At 53.4% G+C, this 18,494-nt stretch overlaps 2 protein-coding genes across 3 annotated transcripts in view; one reads left to right on the forward strand and one right to left on the reverse strand.

Annotated features, from left to right (window-relative positions):
- Positions 1 to 3,182, reverse strand: part of Xpo7 (exportin 7) — an 82,127-nt gene extending 78,945 nt beyond the window's left edge. For both annotated transcript variants that reach the window (XM_047549110.1, XM_047549109.1), the window contains exon 1: positions 3,043 to 3,182. In XM_047549110.1, the coding sequence (XP_047405066.1) occupies positions 3,043 to 3,060 (18 nt within the window). In that variant the 5' untranslated portion in view covers positions 3,061 to 3,182. The remainder of the gene's footprint in view (positions 1 to 3,042) is intronic.
- A 2,380-nt stretch (positions 3,183 to 5,562) lies between these two features.
- Dok2 (docking protein 2) lies at positions 5,563 to 12,358 on the forward strand. Its single transcript, XM_047551543.1, has 5 exons — positions 5,563 to 8,382; positions 9,354 to 9,635; positions 9,852 to 9,939; positions 10,665 to 10,849; positions 11,292 to 12,358. Exons 1-5 carry the CDS (start codon positions 8,311 to 8,313, stop codon positions 11,892 to 11,894), a joined length of 1,230 nt encoding a protein of 409 aa, XP_047407499.1. The 5' UTR covers positions 5,563 to 8,310; the 3' UTR covers positions 11,895 to 12,358.
- The last annotated feature ends 6,136 nt before the right edge of the window (positions 12,359 to 18,494 follow it).

Raw genomic sequence — 18,494 nt, forward strand, 5'->3', positions numbered from 1 at the left:
CTGCACACCTGAAATTTAAAACAAACTGACTACTTTGAAAACAATCTTGTTTTTAGTTATGATGAAGAGCCCAGTAAATTAAGATTCTGTGTAAGGCGCAGCATAACAACGTAATACATCCAGTAAGACCCCAGAATTATTCATGTTATTACTTATATCGTATAATATACTTACATATTAACATATTTAACATATATTCTTTCCTTTCTTGTCAAGATCCTGAACATCAGCTAGTACCATTAACACATGATCTTTCTTAATCTGTCATTTCCACTTTACTCAGTTGTCATCTCTTTGCAATAACTAGTAAGCAAAGGAAGACAGAAAATCCTCATTATTCTCATTAACTTCAGATTTTTTTAGAAAATGGAAGGAGGAGTAACCAAAGATAATTACATATGAATGAGTTTTGATATTTCCCCCCAGGCAATGCTTTATAACCACTGCCAATGAGGTAAATAGATAAGTTCATTTAAGACCAAGAATAAGAAAACCATTACATCAAGAAGCTGCTTCAGGTCACTCTCCTAAAGACACCTGACTATGACAGCACCAGAGCTAAAAGACAAACCCAATATTATAATTTTCCATTACTAAAGTTTCATGGCATTTAAAATTTTCCATAACACATAACCTTAGAGGAGAGTTATCTAAGACTTCAGATGGAGAGGACTTGACAATCTTAAAATGCTTAGCATCAAGTTAAAAAAAAAAAACTCACCCTGGTGGTTCAGAAAAGTACTAGATACATAATGACTCAATTATTTAGGTCTACATGTGCAGCTTTCACATAATCATCTTAACCTGTAATAAACTGCTTTATTAAACTTCAAGCTCAAATAGCATTATGAGGAAAATATTCCCCCTTCAATGTACTGCAGACTGGTTTTTATTTACTAAATTCACCTGAAGGAGAGTGTATATTTTCTGGTGGAAAGGTGTCCTGTTACAATAAAGTGTCACTTTAAAGTCTGTGAGTACCCAATACTAACTTGGTGGTTTAACAAAGGAAAGCCATACACTTCATTCTCTGGAGAAAGAAAAAAATCACTCACAAACTTATCCCATTGACAGAGACACTCCTTACCACTCAATCAGGTGATAAATTACAGTTCTTAAAAGTAAATGAAGAGTAAAAACAAAACACTGAGAGCATGTTCCCCTCTGTTTTGAAAAGTTAATTCTTAACTTTGATAGATTTGTTTTAGGGTGGATTAGAGAAAAACAACTCCTTACCAAAAACAACAGATCCTCCTTTGAGCAAAAATGCTATGAAAATTGCTTTGACACATCTTGATTTTCTAACTATTAGGAATGACAACTGTTTTGCTCCAGAGATGTGGGAGAGATCACATGAAGGGATGCTTCTTTATAGGAAACAAGACAGATATATATTCATAAAAGTACTGGCTTCTTCCTCTGCAGGCCAAAGCATCCTTCGAAAGGGCTATCTATTCAAACCATGCTCTGGAATGTTCATGGACACTAATTTTTTACCCCTAGTATACAAAAGCACTGGACCGAAAATGCTCTTTATTGTAAACAAATCAGTCCTGTGCATTAGTCTGTTCCTTTAAGTGCCAGAAGTGATTCCTGAGTACTTACTAGTTTAAGATGCAAAGATTTTTTTTAAAAAAATCACATAAATTGCTTCATGCTTAGCAATAGCTGCTGTAAAACTCAAGGTGCCACATTACAATTATTATTATTATTATCACTTTGTACCAAGTTTTACTGCTACTTTTGATGATGCTGGCCATGATGCAGGCTTCAAAACACAAAACTTATGGTCTTCATTTGTGGTTGTTTCTTGATATAATCCTGTTCTGATAACTTGTCCCTCACATTCCAAAGATCTGGTCTACTAATCCTGGTCTCCAAAATGAGCCTTTTAGTCTCTTTCTCTTCCCAAAGAAACGAGAAGAAGTCACGCCACTGCTGTTTTTGTAGGTATATCAGGAATAAGATCATTCTTTTTACTTGAGGAATGATGCCATTACAGTATGCAAAGTAAAGGCGACATTGCTCTTTAATCTTCACTTCCTACAACACAAAACCTGTAGGATTGGTTACATAGAAAATCCGATGGTTCCCGACAATGGATCTGCATCAATAACTGTCATAAAAATATCAGATCTAAGGCACAGAGAGGAGAAACTTTACCTAGTTTGCCAGGAATACCCTGCGCTCCTCCAGTTACCACTGGGTTTTGTGTGGGCTGTCCTTTTTTCGGGCCTGTGTTGTGTCTTTGAGGAAAAGTGGCCTGGCCCCGAAGCACGCACGGGCCGGCTCTGGGGCCGGATCGGGACCCTCCCGAACATCGTCGGCACCCAACCCTGCAGCTCTCGTTTCAGACACACCCCCCTCCACCCCGCGTTTCACAGGAGGTGTGGGCGCTCAACTCCTTCACCGTGGACAGGGGGACGCGAGGGGAGGCGGGCCGAGGCCTGAGCTCCCATTTTGGAGGACCGGGACTCGGCCCTCTGGGACGCGCGATCTGGAGTGAGGGAGCCGAGGGCGCATCCAGGGAGGGGGCGGGAGGCCGGATGGGGGTCTCTCGCTTTCGGGGCCGTGAGGAGGAAGGCGGCGGGAAAGACTCAGTCGAGCGAGGGTCACCGGAGCGGGGATCCCTTTTTGTTACCGCGGAGGGCCGGCGGCGTGACGGGGCAGCCCCCTCAGGACCTCCAGCAAGGGGTCGCCCTCCCCTCCCCGCCGGGGGACCCTGAGGACTCCGCGGAGGCCTCCGGCCGGCGGGGAGGCAGCAGCGGCCCCGAGCCCGGGCTCTGCGCGCCGGGCGCCGATCCGGGCCCCCCAGCGCCCAGCGCGAGGCGTGGGACCGGGTGGGAGGGGATGGAGGAGGCCCCCGGCCCGGGAGGCGGGAAAGGCCTGGGAGCTGCGGGACGGGCGGCGGCTCGGCAGCCCCGAGTGGCGGCGGCGCGGCCTGGCGAGCCCCGAGCCGGCTCGAGCCCTGGGGGCCGCGTGCGCCCCCCACTCCACTCCCCGCTCTCCGAGGCCGCCCCCTCCCCCCGCGGCTCCTCTCACCTGCACATGATCCGCCATTTTGCTCCATTCATGCTCCTCTCCGGCCCCCCCTCCCCCCCAGCGCGCACCTCGGCCGGGGCCGCTGCCGCCGCCGCCGCCGTCGCCGCTGCGCCTGCGCGCTGGGGGCTCGTCGCGCTACGCTCGCGGCGTAACGCCGCTCGGCTGCGCAGGCCCCGGCGGGCCGGCCGCGGTTGGAGAATGCGCAGCGCGGCTGGGACGGCGTAAAGGCGCGGGCAACGTCAGCGGCGCGGAGACGCCGGGTGGGAGGAAGGAGCGGGCCGGGGGAGCGCGAGGGAGGGGAGCTGGGGGAACAAAGCTTTGTTTACATGGGTTTTAAAGGGGCCGCGCTTGTTTCGGCAGGCGGGCGGGCGCTGGCGTGGGAGGTGGCGCAGCCTCCTGCCTCGGTACACGGTGAGGGCTCTCGGATTGGGGCCGGGGTCGTCCCCACCTGGAGCCCCTGCCCCCTGGGTATTCCTCTCTGCCCACGTGTCTTCCCCTTGACTTGCCCCTGGACGCCCCCACCCCCACCCCCACACGGTCGCGCACCTACTGTAAACCACTCAGAGGGGCTTCGGTGGTGCCGGGGGTCGACGCACCCCCACACCTGCACTGTTATCACTCTCCAATACACTGTCATCAACAGTTGGGTTTCTGTTTGTGTTTTTCTAGCTTTCTGCTCGGGGCCATTTCCTTCTGATCAGTTTTCACCAGCGACCCCAATAGTGATTTCCTTGTTTTCATTTCTGCCCTTTTCGCCTGCATAAGCATTCATGGAAATAACCTCCAAATAGTGGTGGTGGTGATCGAAACACACAGAAGGCACCGTTTTAATCTCCTGAAAGCGATTGCTATCTTAACCAGTACTCGAGGCTGCCTCCTGAGAGGGGTCAGATGCTGGAGAAGTGCTGGTGGTGGTCGTTAGGACCCCTAGACCCAGGCTGGCAGGAAAGCCACCCATTCTGGACATAAGGTCAGTGCCCCGCAGGTTTTGGCTGATTCCAATTCCTGCTTTTTTTGCACTGTGTTAGATAATACCGGTTCTTTAACATTGGATTCTACTCTGGTTTCCATTCAAGGCACCTACATTAAATCTTAAGGATTTCCAGAGCATTGGTTAATTGACGTTTGTGTTTACTAAGGGCTACCACGTACGATGGAAATGACGGTGCTAGTGAATTAACCACCCTTTATGTTGTGGATATAGTGGTATGGTGCTCTCTCCATCCTCCCAGTGTGGCTTCCTGGTTCACAAAGGTAGGACATGTAAAAACTACATTACCCAGATTCCTTTGTAGCAAAGGTTCTGTATGCAAGATTGACTCAAAAGATTTAGGAAAGATTTAGGAGGTGTAAGTGAAGCAGAGCTTTCCCCTCTCCTGGGGAGCCCAATGCTGTTAACATCTCTTGGTTTCTGTACTTGGGTGTTTCGGCGCCCAACCTTTAGCACTGAGTGAAAAGAGCAGGGGTGGTGGGGGTCAGGGGCCTCCTGGCCATGTGTTGCACTATGGTGGTATATTCTTGGAATTCTTATTTCAGTGGTCGTCTTTGGATACCCTGTTTGACTGTAGAAAGATTACAGCTTCCTTGCCTAGTTCTGTGTCTTCCCCCCTACTTACCCCCCACCCATACACTTATTTTTACCTTTTTCAGAATCCATTCATCCAGTTGCTCAAAATAAGCACCAGGAGTTATCTCAGTTTCTTTCTTATTAGTTCCCCATATCTAAATCCACCTGCAATTTTTGCTGAATCTTTATCTGATATATGCCCCAATCTGGCCGCTTCTCTATCTCCACTGTTGATACCCTGGTCCTAGCCACTATTAAATTTCTCCTAGGCTTGGATATTAGATTTATAACTAGTTTCCCCATAACTAGTCTTCTTCCTTGCTAATTCATTTTCCAAAAAACTGTAGAATTAAAATTATAACATAATTTACACCATTGTTTATAATCCCTAAGTGGCCTCCCATTGTATTTGGAATCCAAATCCTTGCTGTGGCACAAGAGGGCACATGATCTGAATTCATCTCTTTAGTGCCTCTGCTTGTCAAAATACTCTGATCATTCTGGCCTTCCTATGGTTGCAATTCTGTTGTATTATAGGCCCTTACTCTCAGATAATTTCCAGACCTGGGTTCTTCTGGTCCACTACTTCCCCCTTATCCTCAGGGAATACATTTCAAGACCCCCAATGGTGTCTGAAACTGTGAATAGTACCAAACCCTGTGAATGCTGTCTTTCCCATATACACCTATGCTAAAATCATTTGTGGAGTAGGCACAGCGAGAGATCACCAACAATAGGTAGTAGTAAAACAGAGCAATTTAAGTTACTTAAGAATTGTTTGTTTCTGGAATTTTCCATTTAATATTTGGACTGTGATTCTTTTTTTTTTTTTTTTGTACCAGGAATTGACCTCAGGGGCACTCAACCACTGAGCCACATCTGCAGCCGTATTTTGTCTTTTATTTAGAGACAGGGTCTCACTGAGTTACTTAGTGCCTTGCTTTTGCTGAGGCTGGCTTTGAACTCACAATCCTCCTGCATCAGCCTCCCAAGCTGCTGAGATTGCAGATGTGCGCCACTGTGCTTGGCTGGAATGTGATTTTTGTACAAATAACATACTTAATGGAGAAAGGAGAGGCTAGGAAGGAAACTTGGAGACTGGTATTGCCCTCCTTCTCCCCTGGGTCAGGAAGCAGTGCCGAGGGAGAGGCAGGGATGGGATCTTTCAGAATTCCTGCTCACTTCCTACTTTGCCCAGCCCTTCATCCTTCTCAGGCCCATGTCATCTCTCTTGCTTACTCTGTGCCTATGTTCACAGCCTACATTGTGTGCCCAGAGCTTCTGCTTAGGTAATTGCCCCCACCTATAACATCATTTGAGGTTTCTAACCCCCAAGCTTGCACAAGTAGTCAGATGTAGTCTCTCCTATTCCTTTCTCTGTTGCCCCCAAAGTTCACAAGCTCTGCTGTGGTAAATATTTGGTTGCTAATCTCTGTAGGAGAATAGTAACAAAAAGTTGCAAAGTTCTTGGAGCTCTGATCTCTCTTAACTCCTGTTAAGAAACCATTGTGAAGGAAAGGGTCCCAGTGGCCTGTAATCGAGGCGCCTCTCCCTTTCCAGTGAAAGCAGAAGCCTGGTGCCCAAAAGCTCTGGTGTCTCAATGGAAACCACTGGGATCCTTTCCTCTGTGATACTTTTTCTTCCCTTCACTGATCCTGGGGATACTAAGGTTGTCTAATTCTTTGACCTCTGCTGTGCCTGGGAGGGAGGTCTTAGCCCCTGCTCACATGCTGCCCCCAGAGGCTAGGCAGAAGCTATTGGGGTTAGTGCTTCGGTGAAGTTGAAGTTGACAGATGACAGGTGTGTTGCTTTTAGTACAGTCCTGCTACTTACCTTCTTCAGAGTGAGGCTGGAGAAGGAGAACTTCTTCAGCTTCCACAGGCCTGGGATGGGGTGGGGGTGTCTGGATTACCTGGTGCTCAAACCTCCAGGTTTAAACAGTTTCCAAGGAATCTGGTAAACTTGGGCGCCCCCCTGTGGTTCTGAATGGAATGTGTCCCAATTACTTTTGGGGAAGGAGAGAGAGCAGGGTATTGGGAGGAACATCCTCTACAGCCTTGCTGCCTTGTGGCCTGGCCCACCCACCAGCAGTGTCAGCATCTCCGGGCTGCCTTCAGACTTGCTTTATCATCCTTTGCACTTTTAGCAAGATTTCCACACTAAAGTTTGAAGGTCACTCTCTGACAGTCCCTAAGATGACCCTAAATACTCTTACCCCACCTACTTCCGGGCAGGGCTGACTCTCCTTAGGGATTCTAGACACAGAGTAGGCCACATCATAAATCTGTTCTCCTAGCCACTTCCAAGTGAATGCTTTTCCATGACAATATGCATGGTTCTCTCTTGGGCTTTAGATCAACCTGTTCAAACATTTGACTGAGGGCAGGGAGGTGGAGCGGCCCAGCCCCCAGAGCCAGCCCATTCACCTCTGTAAGCTGTTTTGATCACACGGCATGTCCAGCAGAAGGCCTGAGCTATGCACAGCTCTCCTTACCAGGGCAACAGAACCCCTGTGGTAGAGGAAATGGGTGCAGTTACATAAGCACCATTATGCGATTGACCCCAGGAGTATTTGCCTAATTCACAGTTTCCCCCAACAATTTTGCACTGTGCCTTCTTCCAGATTGCTTCTTTAAGCCATCTGGCTCTAAGGTGAATTTCTTGTGGCGCTTGGCTTTCCCCAAAGCCATGTATCTTCTTGCATGGATTCCACTTAGGGGCCTGGGAAAAGAGTGCATTAGAGATCTGTAGACCTGGTCTCCACTTCCTCCCCCAACCCCCAGCCCCAACCCCAGTCCCAGCCTTAGCTGTGTTCACACTGCCCTACCTGTCAAGAGACGCTGGCTGACTGGCGAAGGAGCGTACCTGGAAGCTTTGAAAAGTATGAGGCTACTGGAACTTAAGTTTCAGATGAAACCCAAGTATCTTTCTAATGCTCATGAGGACTAGAAAGAAGGTGAAATCTGTTAGTTGAGGTGTACTTGGGGAATAAGTTCCTTCTCCAGAGGGGAAGTTCACCGTTTCTAGAATCTTCACAGGGGGTGCATGTGTTGTTGGCAGCAGGCAGTTCTCCCATGTAGAGGAACAGGTGAATCTGTGTGCTTATAACAGTGTTGTCTGACTAGGGTTCCGTTTTGGGCAGTCATGTCTTTGTGTGGAATGCAGTGTGTGATCAGCTATCACTGAGTTGAGAGCCCTTGGGTTCTGGTTTGGTGACCTTGAAGGAGTCCCTAAGACCTTTCCAAGTCTGTTTTCTCCCTTTTCAATTAGTAGGCTGTGGTGGTTGATTCCCCAGGTCTCTTCCTGCTTGGTCATGCTCAGCACCCAGCCTGAGCCACGGGGTCTTCTGCTCCTGTTTTTACTGTCTGATTTTCTTTCTGGGTCTCTATTCCTGGGTCAGTAACTCCCCATGCTAGCTTCTTACCTGACTTGCTGCTCACTGAAGTGCTGAAATTTAGCCTTTCTGGAAATTGCATGTTGCTCACTGGAAATGCAGGAAGCTTGAGCATGAAGCTCACTCATCAGAAAAAAAAAGAAAAGAAAACCACACACAGAGCAAGAAACCACAGGGCCTATCAGCCTGTCGTCATCGAGCAGACTAGAATAGTGCAGAAAACTCTAGGCAGAGAGGAAATGAACTTGAGAGAAGGGGGAACACAGGCCAAGAAGAGAGAGGAGAAAGGGCGGGAGCCCGGGCGGCGATGGTCAGGATGGAAGAGGTGGCTGTAAAGCAGGGCTTCCTGCACCTCCAGCAGCAGCAGACTTTCGGCAAGGTGGGCTCCAGGCTGGGCCAGGGCTGGGCAGAGCAGCTCAGGAGCTGCTAGAAATTCTTGGGTTTCGGGGGGAGTTCAGTGTCTCCAAATCCTTGAAGGGAACCTCGCGGTCCACTAGGATAACCCCTGGAGGGTCGCTTCCTCTCCTGACGCTTGTCTCCCAGGCAAGGCCTCAAATCAGTCCCCAAACTGTGTTCTTTGCTGAGGGTTGTGGGGTGAGGGGTGGGGGAAGGAAGGAAGGTAGGTGCTGACTTAGTGGCTTGTTCCCTTGTTCTGTTGGCTTCTGGTGCAGACAACTTGTAGGGGACAGTTCAGAATGTCGGGGGAGCTTCCTTCCACCGTTCCTAACTAGTGGGGGTATGTTTGACTGGGCTGGGACCTCCAGGCTCTGGGGCCCCAGTTTGTCCAACCTCCTCCTGGCCTCCTGAATGAGGAAGCCCTCTTCCCTCACTGACCCACACCCAGGCGCTTCTCTGTCTCTCATGGCCCAACCTGTCAAGTGTGAGGTAGAAAGGTTCAGGAGGGAGGAGGAGGTTCCTGGAGCGAGGTCCTTCCTCAGGACTCCCCACAGAATGAGGACACTGTCTGTGGTCTGCGCCTCGCTGCCTCACTCCTCCTCTGTCCAGACTCAGCTTTCCTTCCTTCGGTCCCGGCAGGGTCGGCCCCCACCTGCTTCCTGCAGTCTGCAGCCACGGGGCTCATCCCCGTGCTCCTGGCTGCCCTCAGCAGTCTCCGCTCACCGCCTTGCAGGCCCAGGGGTCTTGGTGGCTGGAGGCTGAGCTCCAGCTTTCTATTCCTGTCCGCCCTTTTGCCTCTGTGCTTCCCTGATCTCCCGTGAATGTTCCCTCTCTTCCCACCCCCGCATTGCTGCACCAACCCCTCGCCTGAGCTTCCTCTTCTCCCCTTTGATCACCACCTCTCTGCTTCTGGGTGTCACCCTTTTGGTCCCCACCTCCCACACCTGGGTTCAGAAGTGGCGCCGGTATGGAGCTGCGCTGTATGGAGAGTCAGGCTGCGCCCTGGCCCGGCTGGAGCTCCAGGAGGGCCCGGAGAAGCCTCGCCGCGGAGAGGCCACCCGGAGGGTCATCCGACTCAGTGACTGCCTGCGGGTGGCTGAGGCAGGCGGGGAGGCCAGCAGTCCTCGGGACACCAGTGCCTTCATTCTGGAGACCAAGGAGCGTCTGTACCTGCTGGCAGCCCCTACTGCCGAGCGTGGCGACTGGATGCAGGCCATATGCCTCTTGGCCTTCCCTGTGAGTCATCTGGGGGTGCAGAAAGGGCCACAGGCATGTGGGGAGCATTAGATACTTCCTGTGGGAAGGTGGTAGAAGAGTCAAGGTCAGGATGCTGGGGCACTTCCTTCCAGAGGGTGGACAGGTCTAGCAGGCTGGGCATGCCCTGAAAGAAAGCCTGGGCCAGAGGGGGCCCTGGGGGGGACGTTGGTGGTAAGACCTGGACCTTCTCCCCAGGGGCAGAGGAAAGGGCCCTCGGGGCTGGAGGGGAAGAGTGGCTGGCCCTGCATGGAGGAGAATGAACTGTACAGCAGCTCGGCCACAGGTGAGGGCGGGCTGCAGGGTGCTCTCCCAGGGGCGTGGTTGGGAGGAGGCGTAGCCCACAGCCCGCCCAGTCTTCCGGCCTGTGGTTGCCCTGCGTCCAGCTGGCCCCCTTATCCTGCTGGCTTCCGGGTGTGGCCAGAGGTGGGGGAGCCTGGTGTGGCTCACCCCAGCTTGCTTGGCCCTGAGGGTGGGAAAGGGCGAGCTGGAGGCTCAGGTCAGGATCCTTGCTGGGACCTTAGCAGTTGTCTGAACACAGTGTGGCTGCCTCTGGGCTTGGCTGTGCAAGGCGTCCTGTGACTGGGGAGCTCTTTGTTGACAAGGCAGTCCCTGCTCTGGCTGGCTGGTGGACCCTCGAGGAGCTGGTGGGCTCTGTCGTGGGAAGCACGTGGGAGGGTGGGGTCCTGCTTCACCTGCAGCTGCGACAGGGCAGAGCGGGGAGGCTGCTGGGTCAGGGTGAGACCTGAGGTGGAGGAGCCCAGGCTGCGGCTCTGGCAACAGTGGCAGGAAGGACGTGGGCCCAAGGCTGGGTGAGGTCTGAGGGCACGATGCCTTCTACGGTAGGGACTGGAGGTACCTGGCACACAGCAGCCCAGCCTTCAAGAGCTGGGCAGGGATCACAGGTACTTGGATGATCCACTTAGAACGGGGTGGGGCGGGGGTGGGGAGGGCAGCATGGCGGCCCCAGCTGTTTCCCATTTGCTGCCTTCTTTCTCCTCCCCTCCCCAGGGGTCTCGCTCAAGGAATTTGCTGTTACCGTGAGACCCACAGAAGCCAGTGAGCGGTGCCAGCTTCGAGGACCCTATATTCTCCGGGTGGGGTTGAGTGCTCTGGAGCTGTGGGGTGGCCCTGAGTCAGGCACCCAGCTGTACGAATGGCCCTACAGTTTCCTGCGGCGCTTTGGGCGGGACAAGGTGAGTGAGGGGCTGCACTGGGGCAGGTGAGAGGATGAGCCATGACAGAAGGAAGGAGAGAGGGGAGGAGAGAATGGAGAAAGGAGGCGGGAAAGGCAGGCCCTCCTCAGCAGGAGAGAAGCAGCAGAGGTGGGGGGGGGAGGGAGGAGGGAGCAGGGAAAGCCGTGGGGACCGGCGAGGGAGAGAGAAGGAGGGGGTGCAGAGTGGCTGCTGTGTCCCCAGGGTGCACTGGGTGGGGGAGGGTGGCAGAGAGAGGGCGGGGCAGCCTTTGCTTATCAGGAAGAAACTTGGAGGCAGAGGAGGAATGCGCTCAGGGAGAAGGCTCGGTGGTCCTCGGCGGTCCTGAGGGAAGCCAGGGGCATGGGGCTGTACTGGGGAGGGTTTCCAGGAGAAGCAACAGTGCCCTGTAGCTGGACAGTAACCTCCTTTGTTCTGGCCACAGGTGACCTTTTCCTTTGAGGCCGGCCGGCGCTGTGTCTCTGGAGAGGGCAAATTTGAGTTTGAGACTCAGGGCAATGAGATCTTCTTGGCCCTGGAAGAGGCCATCACTGCCCAGAAGGATGCTGTCCCTCCTGGGCCCCCACGCCCACCAGTCACAGTGTCCACCGTGCCCCCTGTGGTGCCTCGGCCAGAGAGCCCCTACTCTAAGCCCCATGACTCATTGCCACCACCTTCGCCCAGCACGCTGTTACCTGCCACACGCCCCGAGGGAGAATATGCTGTGCCCTTCGATACCGTGGCCCGAAACCTGGGGAAGAGCTTCCGGGCCGTGCTGGCAGGCCATCCCCCACTCCCAGCTGACCCCCTGTACGACAGTATCATCGAGGAGCCCTCAGCCCCGCCACCTGACCACATATACGATGAGCCCGAGGGCGTGCTCTCCCTGTCTCTCTATGACAGCCCGCAGGAGCCCCCGGGTGAGGGGTGGAGGAGGAAGGCCACCGAGGAAGGGGGCCCCAGCAGCACGAAGCAGGACTTGCCTGTCTCTGACTGGCCCCAGGGAACTGAGTATGACAATGTTGTGCTTAAGAAAAGCCCAAAGTGATGGGGAGGTCCAGACGTGGCCACCTTGAAGTGCACGGGGTGGCTGGAGGCTGCGGGGGAGGAAGGCCTAGCTCCCCTTCCAGCCTGGCCACTGCACCACAGCACCGCCCTCTGCTCCTGCAGACCCACGCTTGGCCTGCCTTGTTTGGCCTGATGGATTGTCCCTCCCAGGGCCCGCTGCCTGAGTCACCAGCCCAGAGCAGGAAATGTGCGTGGAGAGCCCCACCCTCCTCCTCCTCCTTTCCACTTCCTCCTTTCTCACTTTGACCCTAAAGGGAACCTGGGGCACTTAGGGCAGAGGGAAAAAGGATATCCACAAATTGCCCTAGTTCCTTGGCTCGTGCTGGCCTCCTGCCTGCCGATGTGCCTTCCTGGGACAGCCCTGGCTGCAGACATCCAGGCGGTTGGTTGCAGCTTTCTGAGGTTTCAGATTTCTCTGTGGCATTAAAATGTTTTTGAACCACATCTGTATGACCTGAGTGCTGTGGAAGGGGGTTGAATGCTCCAACTGACCACCACTGGACACCTCTTTGTCCAGCTGCAAGGTCCTCCCTGAGCCTAGACCAGGCCCCAGCCATCAGTCTATAGGGTCAGAGGCCTGTGGAGGTCAGGGTACCCTCAGGAAGGCCTATGTCTTAGTCTGTTTTCGTTGCTATAAGTGAGCACCCCAGACTGCGTAATTTACATGAGTAGAGGTTTATTGGGTTCAAGGGTCTGGAGACTGGGAGTCTGGGAACATGGTGTTGGTATCTGCATGGCATCTGGCAGGGGCCATCGTGTGTCATAACATGGCAGAGGACATCACATGGCAAGACACAGAACAAGCATACTGGGGAGAGCTCACTTTTGAAACAAAGTCACTCCCTGGATAACCCATTAATCCATGAATGACTGGATCTGGTCACCTCCCAAAAGCCTCACCTACCAATGCCATTAACATAAGAACTTGGGGGTTGTTTCCAGTACCTGAGATTTGAGAGACTCTTTCAAACCTTGGCGGTGTACTGGCACGTCTTCTCTTTGCTGGGATAGGGTCACTGCCAGAAGAATGGTGGGAGATGGCATTGAGGGTTTGGTCAAAAGCTGGGCTGTAAGAAAGGACAGGACTGGAATTCACGGAGCCTCCCACACAGTGGGAAGGGCCCATGGGCTGCATGGTGCTGGGCAGTTCCTTCCCTTCCCTGGGACTTGCCCTCTTGGCGACAAGTGGGGCTTGCATCACTTGGAAGCTGAGAGTCCTTCCAGCCCTGATTCTCCATGGGTCCTTGGGGCCCCCAGGCCTCCTTGCACCCCATTTTCCCACAGGCTCTGTGCCCTTGTGGTTTCCTTGTCAAAACCTGCTCTTATGAAAAGAATGTTCACACAGTTGTGGTCTCAGTGCAGCAAGTCGTTTATGGGACACTGTGTTTGTGTAACTGTAGACTGCCCTGGCCCCAAGGCGTGCAGAGCCCAGAAGGGCAGAAAGGGCACAAAGGTCTGTCTCGAGAGGGGACGTGAGTGCCTCAAGAGGTAAAGCGCCCTGGGCTTCCAAGGAGATAACTATTTGTTGGGGGATCAGGAAAGGTCATTCTTACCAAAGGCGTTTAAGGTGAGACTTTCAGGTGGGAAGGAGTTTGATGGAGTGTTAAGTGGGATATGAGGAGAGCATTCTGGGTGCAAATAAGAACATGACTGAGACCACAAGGGGCACTGGGAAGGAGTTCTGTGCTTAAGTGGGAAGGTATGGCAATCTGCAGACCCTCCCTGAACTGCCTTGGTTCGACTTAGGGTTTTTGACTTCATGATAGTGTGAAAGCAGTATCATCCAGTAGAATCCCTGCTTTGGATTTTGAATTTTGATCTTTTCCCTAGCTAGCCAGATTTGGTAGGATCGCCTTTATCAGTACTGGGCAAGCACAGTCGGCATCATGATCACTTGGTAGTTTAGGTATGTTGTTATTATTTTTTCCCCACATTTTTTATTGGTGCATTATAAGTGCACATATAGATTTTGTTGTTACATATTCGTGCGTGCACACAATGCACAATATAACAATATAATTTGACCAATATCCCTCCCCAGCACTTCCCCCCTCCTTCCCCACCTCCCCCCCACCTACCTCTGGTCCTTTCCTCTACTGATTTCCCTTTGAAATCAGCTCCATTTTCATGAGCTCCACCCCTACTTTTCCTTTCTCCTCTCTAGCTTCCACATATGAGAGAAAATATATGAACCCTTAAGTTAGTTTAGGTATATTAAATGCATTTTGACTTACAATAGTTTTAATTTATGGTAGGTGGACTTACCAGAATGTAACCCTGTAACCCCAGCATAGATGGAGGAATATCTGTGGGTGGGAAGGCAGATTCCAATGAGGTTGCAGGGAATTTGTACCTAATTAGAGAGGAAGGAGGAAGGAATTAAGGCTTTTGAGCAGGGAATCCCATTGGAGCAGAGCTTTAGGGCAATACCCTCAACAGCCCCTGTGGAAGACTCGGGGTTGGAGTGGGTGGGATGGGCTGAACAGAAAGGGAAAACTCAGAAAAGCCTGACTTAAAGTGTTGCAGAGGTAGCTCCTGTGGATCACAAGTCCTGTTGAATGCCGACCACAGGGAAGCGGGGTTTTCAGGGCGACTCAGGCTTTGAGAACAAGGCTCCTAAGAAGTCGAGTTACGGTAACTGTAAAATGTCCAACTAGAGCGACCTGGCTCTGGAGCTGAGGAGGGAAATGAATGACAGGCACATGGATTGACATCGGCCCTCAGAATCATTGCCACACATGGAGACAAAGCTTCTGAAGGAATTTGAGAGAAGGGTGAGCCAGCTAGAGATGGTGGATGAGGGCCCTCCTGCTCATTTTGTCTGTACCCAAGGTGCACGTTCAATCCCAGTCTTAGGATCGCTGGAGGCAGGAGGCCCAGTGCCCCTGAGGACCCTAGCCTCTGCCCCTTCTTCTGGTAGGCAGTTAGGTATCTCAATCCACCAAAGCCACTTTTCTAATTTCCTCAGGTGGGACCTGAGGTGGCCATCCCGGATAGGCCCAGCAGGGGGCAGTGTTAGCTTGTGGAAAAGGCCACAGGGGGCTTAATGGCTGGGCCTGGTTGGGGGCCTGGACCTGAAGGAAGGCCGTTGCCACCAGAAGAGCTTGGCAGCACTGGAGGAATCTTCCTTTGGGAACTCGTCCCTTCAGACCCACAGTCTTCAGGAGTGTGGACCAGGAGGTGAGGGAGCGTAAGCTGATCACCACCCTCGGCCCCTCTCCTCATCTTTGAGATCCAGGGGCTTCTGGGTCCTCCCACTCTGAGGCTGGCATGGCCTTATGAGGGGAAGTGGCCGAAGGCTCAGAAAGGTGGGGCGAGGATGGCAGGGCAGGGAAGTGGAGCCTATGGGGAAGTTGGGGGTAATGAAAGTCTTTGAGACAGTCACTGAGGAAACGCTGAGCAGGCCCTCAGGGCCCCTCTCGGAAAATGTGATCCAGAGGGTGGGCCACCCTGCCAAGAGCTGCTGGCCACTGCAGCCAGCCTCAGCCACACCACTGTCACCCACGGCCTGCCCCTCATTCCTTCAGCCAAGAAGTGCCATGGAGTGCCATGGAGTGGTCCAGCTCCCCGGGACGTGGGGTTCGGGGAGCTCCACAGGCCCACCGCACTGTGTACCCACAGCACAGATGACCACTGAATGCAGCCACAAAGGGGTCAGCATGGGAGACCACCCTCCTGAGACACATGCACAGGGCTTATGGCTCCTTCAAGGGAAGAGCAGCAAGGGGCCAGCAAGGAACCATTCATGGCAACCATTCAAGGCGACCAGCCTTGAAGCCACCAGACAAAGGAAGATCAGGTGGCAGTACTACCCAGAAAGGGTCTCTTGGCTCCAGGATCTGATACCACGAGAGACTTGGCTATAACCAGGACACATGTCAAATGGTTTTGTTCGTAATTACAGTCGTATTGCTTAACAATGGGGACATAGTCTGAGAAATTGATCACCAAGCATTTTTATCATGTCAGCACCATACCTAGATGGTATAGCCTACCACATACCTAGGCCGTGTGACATCTGTACGTCATATTAATAAGGTTTAGCTTATTGCTCCTCGGCTGCCGACCTGTGCAGCGCGTCACTGTACTGAACACCGGGCGGGGGGGGGGGGAACTGGAACACAGTGGTATTTTTGTATCTCAATGCATATAAACACAGAAAAGGAATAGCAGAAGGACCAGGCGACGGGTATTTTCCAACTCTGCTGTATCTGATGGGGTTCATGTGCAGCCTGTCGTGGCAGAGATGTGGTTGGTGTTGTTTGACTTTATTATGCAGAGGTGGCTTCAGGGTAGGAATAGCATCGCGACAGGCACCCAGCATGGAGATGTGTACACAGATTCATGGACTGCTGATGTGCACACACAGCATACTTTATCATTCTTCCTGTTTCTTTTCTTTGCCTCTCCTTGTATTTTTTTTTGCGGAGTGTGCATGCTTGTGTGTGTGTGTGTGTGCACGTTGGGCATAAGCTTGCAGGGCGGGCAGCCAGCCCTTTGGTGAGCTCCCACCATGGCCCTCAGCATCTATGAAGGCCCAGATTGCTTGGGCCTCTCTGTTCGCTCAGGCTCCTCCCTGATGGCTCCACTCAAGCTGTTGCTGCCACTACCTTTCAGCCGTGATGCTAACCAGCCTCCTGCCTCCTGCCTCCTGGGCGCTGATTCAATTAGCCAAGGTGCCCACCTCCTGCAAGGGCCATTTATAAAATCAACCAGGGCAGCTGGAGACCTCAGAGGGGGCGGGGTTGGGAAGCAAGAGGGGGGATCAGTGAGCTGGGAGGAGGAGGTAGAGGAATGAGGGGACCTGGCAGGGGGTGTCTGATCCGATTAGGCGTCAGGCTGGCTTCCCCCTGGCAGGTGGCTGTACATCACTGCCTGACTCCGGTCCTCCACGGCCAGCATGGAGCCAAGCCCATCAATCTCCAGCCTCTGGTTGGGCTGCTCTCTTCCTTACCTCATCCCACCCCAGGAACCCTCCCTTTGACACTAGCTCCTACATCCCTGGGTCGGAGGTGGCTGGTGGGGGCCAGGGGGTATGGAGGAGAGACCATCAGGTTCTGACAGATTTGTGGGGGTCCCAGAGTCCCAGGCCTGGGCTGATTCCAAGATCTGTACCCAGGGTACGGTCGGCCTTGTGCATCCTGGGGTCTGATGGGAGGGCTGTGGGCTGCAGGGTCGGGGCGGGGAAGCCCTGGGATGATAAGACCATTCTCACATAAGTTTGTTCGCAAACGGCTTTGGGCAGCTTAGTGCCCTGAGCCGGGCACACAGGCTCAACCTGACTCCCTGGGCTGAGTCTGGAGTCTGGGTGCGGGCCCCTGTTCTGCATGCAGCACGCTGAGATCACACTGGGCTCCTCGGGGGCGTGTGGTGACGTCGCAGGAGCGCGGGAAGGCCAGGCTCCTAGAACCGTGCCTGGCACACAGCGCTCTTCTCAAGGGCTCCTCCGGATGGCGCCCGTCACCCCCTGTTATCCACAAGAATGTGGCCGCCAGGAGGAGCAGAGTCCCACCTTACCTTTGCAGGGTGGGCTTGGGCTTTGTGGAAGTGGGAGGGCTTGGGAAGGAGAGGTGGGATTCTGACAGGAAGAAGAGCAGCGGAGAGTTCAGGAGAGAAAATCAGTGGCCTTTTTTTTCAGCAGCGGGATGGGGGCTCCAGGCTGGAGCCATGGTGGTCTCTTATGTCCAGAGGTGGGAGGGCTGCGAAAGGAAGATGCTTGGCGGACCTGACCGCCTTGGCTTGAGGCAGGGCACCCCCTTCCATCAGCTGCTGCGGGCACTCTCCCCTCGCTGGACAGGAGCCCCCTGCAGACTGGAGGCATCAGCGCAGACCCCTGGGGCCACTGCTCTGCAGCCACACCGGTGAGGGACTCGGGGAATGTTAAGAGTTTTGAGAGGAGGAGGCTGGGAAGGGGCTAGGCAGAGAGGAGCCCAGAGAATGTTCTGACGGAGGTTTACCATCTCCCTCCCTGGACTGCCGCTGTCCCAAGCACAGGAATCACTCACGCCAAATTCCTTATGTCCCCCCACATGGCACGGAAGGTCTGGCCAACGACTGTTTCTTGGTTGAAAGAATAAACCCATCGTGCCCGGGGGTGGGCTGTGCAGGTGCTTTTCACCGTGCTGTGACTGGTGGTGCCCTGGAGGTTGACCCGTCTAGAAATTTCTCCCCATCGATGCCAAGATTGCCCCTGTGTGCTTTTGAGCTTCCCCTCTTCTTTCCCAGCAGGACTTTTTTCGGGGGGAGGGTGCTAGAGATTGAACCCAGTGCCACCGGACACTCTACCTCTGAGCTGCAACCCCGGTCCCCAGCCTCCTTTAAAAAGCAAGTGCTTTGGGGCGAGGCATGGCTAGAGGGTCTAACTGCTCAGAGCCAGTGAGGTCGCTGGGGCCCCAGGAGAGGCTAAAGGTGAGAATGGCCCTGGATTCAAGGGCCTGTTTGGTGCTGAGCCTCTGCTGCCAACCTGCAGAGGGAGAGGGCACCCTCAGGGCCCAGGGCACAGGCACACTTCCTCCATGGCGCCTCCTCTCCCTGCGCCCCTCTCCTTCCATCACCCCACTCCTGCCCAGGCCAGCGCCCC

Source organism: Sciurus carolinensis, chromosome 4 (genome assembly GCF_902686445.1).
Source record: "Sciurus carolinensis chromosome 4, mSciCar1.2, whole genome shotgun sequence".
NCBI classification, from domain to species: domain Eukaryota; kingdom Metazoa; phylum Chordata; class Mammalia; order Rodentia; family Sciuridae; genus Sciurus; species Sciurus carolinensis.